The sequence below is a fragment of the Lolium perenne genome, chromosome 1 (genome assembly GCF_019359855.2).
Source record: "Lolium perenne isolate Kyuss_39 chromosome 1, Kyuss_2.0, whole genome shotgun sequence".
Lineage (NCBI taxonomy): Eukaryota > Viridiplantae > Streptophyta > Magnoliopsida > Poales > Poaceae > Lolium > Lolium perenne.
Genome location: NC_067244.2, coordinates 220,835,317 through 220,838,304, shown reverse-complemented (window position 1 = coordinate 220,838,304; position 2,988 = coordinate 220,835,317). Strand labels below are relative to the sequence as shown.

Below are 2,988 nucleotides of genomic sequence, written 5' to 3'. Positions count from 1 at the left end.
TAACATGTCCCTCTACATGTTAAATTATTTTCCTAATTTTTTTACTTTTTAAAATATGTTTTATACATACCAGGTGCATATGCACCCATGATCAGTTTTAGTTTTCCGATAAAGTTACATAATAATAATTATTTTGACACAATAAACTACAAAGTTTATATATACATTTTACATGCATCAAAAATCAAACAACTTTCTTTTGCACTAGAAGGGACAAAATGGAGATGCACAGCGAACCAAACGAAATTGGGACAATAACCCAACCCATGCAACCAAAACTCATCATGCCACCAAACAGGCTGCACAACTTGGCCGAGTGGCATGTTTCTACTCAGCAGTGCTCACCCCATCAATGACTGACTGGCGAGGCTACCAACCGCGTCCTTGACATGTTAGTCTATCTTGGACCGCAACTGCTCGGGACTAATATGAGCACGGGACATGTGGATGTATTAATATGTCTATATCTAGAAGAGTTAATTCCAAGTGTCTTATATATGATAAATTATCTATGTCCAAAGTATATATATTACATACATTAGTTACACATACCTTTATAAATATGCTATGAATTATTTCCAATCTTATATATCTAGAAACATTAATTCCTGCAAATCTTTTGATATATAAGGTAGCATATTTATTATATTATCTTTATTAATGTATAATATATAGTCCATACATTAGTTACTACACAATTTTCTAGATATGCAATGAATTCTTTCTAGCTAAGTAATCTTCGTCTTTGGATGTATAAGGGTCGTCCTTATATAAACTACTAACAACTCAAACATTTCATTCATAATCTTTTGCAAGCTTCTTCATCCAAAAGAAAAGGCACAATTTTTGCTCTTGAATAATATATACAAGCTATGCAACTTCCACAACTATTACCTCTATTGTTCATGGTACTTTCATACCATGCTAGTGCACTCTCATGGTTTGAGAATGCATATCTCCGGAATGTCATTTCATTCGAGAAACAATCATCGTCAAATAGCAGCATGCTAATCCCAAGGACCGGCACAGAAAATAGGGTTAATCATGTAAGTTAAAAGTCTAGTAATATGATTGCAATATTTGAGTAGTCATATGTTTCTCATGTTGTGTTATTTACCTATAGACTTGTGTTACTTTTTTTTGCAGTATGCATGCTATGACTCAGACACAACCCCTAAATCTGTGCTTACCGGTGGCATGGGGTCATTTGATGTACATAGTTTTCCAACTTTAAAGAACAGCCATATAATCGGATCATCAATGTGGGTAACAAATCAGAAAAGGGGTGACTATAGTAGCATCAACTCTGCAAGTGCCGGATGGGAAGTAAGTTAGTTTCTCTTCACTATATATGGATTGTTGAAGTTTTATGCATTCCAAAGATTCTATGATTTATATCTATGACCTTTTTTATTTTCTCGGTTGTTTTAAATTCATTGCAGGTTAACCCGTTTATATATGGTGATACCAAAACACACTTCCATACTCTATGGACGGTAATTAGTTATCCACATGTATAGGATCAGTAAAAAATCTTATTATCGTGTTTTTTGTGATATTTTGTTATATATAAATAGGCTGATGGGTATAAATCGACTGGATGCTCAAACTTGGAATGTGATGGTTTTGTGCCCGTAAATTATGCTCCAATTACTCCAGGAGATACGATAGAGGCAAACGGTGGACAAACGAAATTCACGATCAAGATATTTAAAGTAAGTACTTAAAACATTTAATTATAGACCAAATCTTATTTTTATATGGAACTTTTCCAAGTGCTTATTTCTAAGGTCGACCTTTTCTCCATAGAGCACTTATGTGTAGTTTGTGATGTGACATTTTGTGGACCAATTGGATCGTCATTTCATTATTTAAACACATATAATCATTTAATATTATCTAAATCATGTTTAACCTTATTAATGTAGAGTAAAGATGATGGTGATTGGTGGTTGCACTTTGGCTATGATAGCCAAAACCTTAGCCGTGTGGGATATTGGCCCAAACGTATTTTTAATAATATGGCGGACCATGCCAATCTCATTACTTGGGGTGGTTTCACTCGATCGTCTGTTGGTGATGCTAGTCCTGCAATGGGAAATGGGAAATGGCCCGGAGAAACATCAGCATTTGTTCGGGACATCAAATACGTGAATACTAATGGCCAAGCTGACTCGGAACCGGGCCTTCGTGCTTATTTATCTCACCGTAAATGCTACGGCTTGGGCCCATTTATCAATGATATGTTCTCTTATGGAGGACCTGGAGGTTGTACAAAGTAATGTTATATGGTTTATTATGCGATATGAATGAGCGAATAAAGATTATTGCTTAATTTTCATCGGTACAAATGCAAAGACAACAAAAATATCATGCATACATCAGATCAGGGGTACCAAAAACTATTTGGGATTTCATCCGACACTTGTGATTTTTTAGACGAATAAGGTAGGGGTACCAAAAACTAGTTGGGGTATTGGCTCGCTTACTTATTTTCGAGCGACTCGTCATTCAGCTTTGGTGTATAATGGTAAACGTAGATGATGAATAAACTAAGAAAACAATAACCTTGGTACACTGAAAGGATAAACTAGCGACTAGAAGGGGGTGTGAATAGGAGCTACCAATATTTTTTTCAATTTTTAGGTTGGTTGCGGAGACATAACGGTGAGTGCGAAATGGTGGACGTGATCCTATATGAGATACAAGCACAAGCAAGAAAAACACAAATGCAAGCCACGTGTAAAAGAAAGTGGTACAACGGGGAAATTGTGCGGTGACGAAGGAGACGAGTTTTGTTTCCCGTAGTTCCGTCCACAAAAGGAGGTATGTCTGCATTGAGGAGGTGTGGCACCACAAAAGTGCCAACCGCCAAAAAGACATCACCTTATTCCTCATAGAAACACCACAAAGGTGTACCTACTTTTCCACAAAGCAATGTCGGTCGAGGTGGCTACCCATCACACAAGATTGGGGCAAACTACACAA

The 2,988-nt window shown here is 36.5% G+C and overlaps 1 protein-coding gene across 1 annotated transcript; it reads left to right on the top strand.

Annotated features, from left to right (window-relative positions):
* Window positions 1-1,197: 1,197 nt before the first annotated feature.
* Window positions 1,198-2,310, top strand: LOC139834192 (protein neprosin-like). Its single transcript, XM_071824626.1, has 4 exons — window positions 1,198-1,326; window positions 1,443-1,496; window positions 1,578-1,715; window positions 1,929-2,310. The coding sequence occupies exons 1-4, from the start codon at window positions 1,198-1,200 to the stop codon at window positions 2,280-2,282; spliced, it is 675 nt and encodes a 224-aa protein (XP_071680727.1). The 3' UTR covers window positions 2,283-2,310.
* Window positions 2,311-2,988: the final 678 nt, after the last annotated feature.

Coding starts and splice junctions, on each gene's coding strand:
- LOC139834192 (XM_071824626.1), top strand. CDS start 1,198: ATGGGGTCATTTGATGTACATAGTTTTCCAACTTTAAAGAACAGCCAT. Junction 1,327..1,442: donor CTGCAAGTGCCGGATGGGAA/GTAAGTTAGTTT, acceptor AATTCATTGCAG/GTTAACCCGTTTATATATGG. Junction 1,716..1,928: donor TCACGATCAAGATATTTAAA/GTAAGTACTTAA, acceptor TTATTAATGTAG/AGTAAAGATGATGGTGATTG.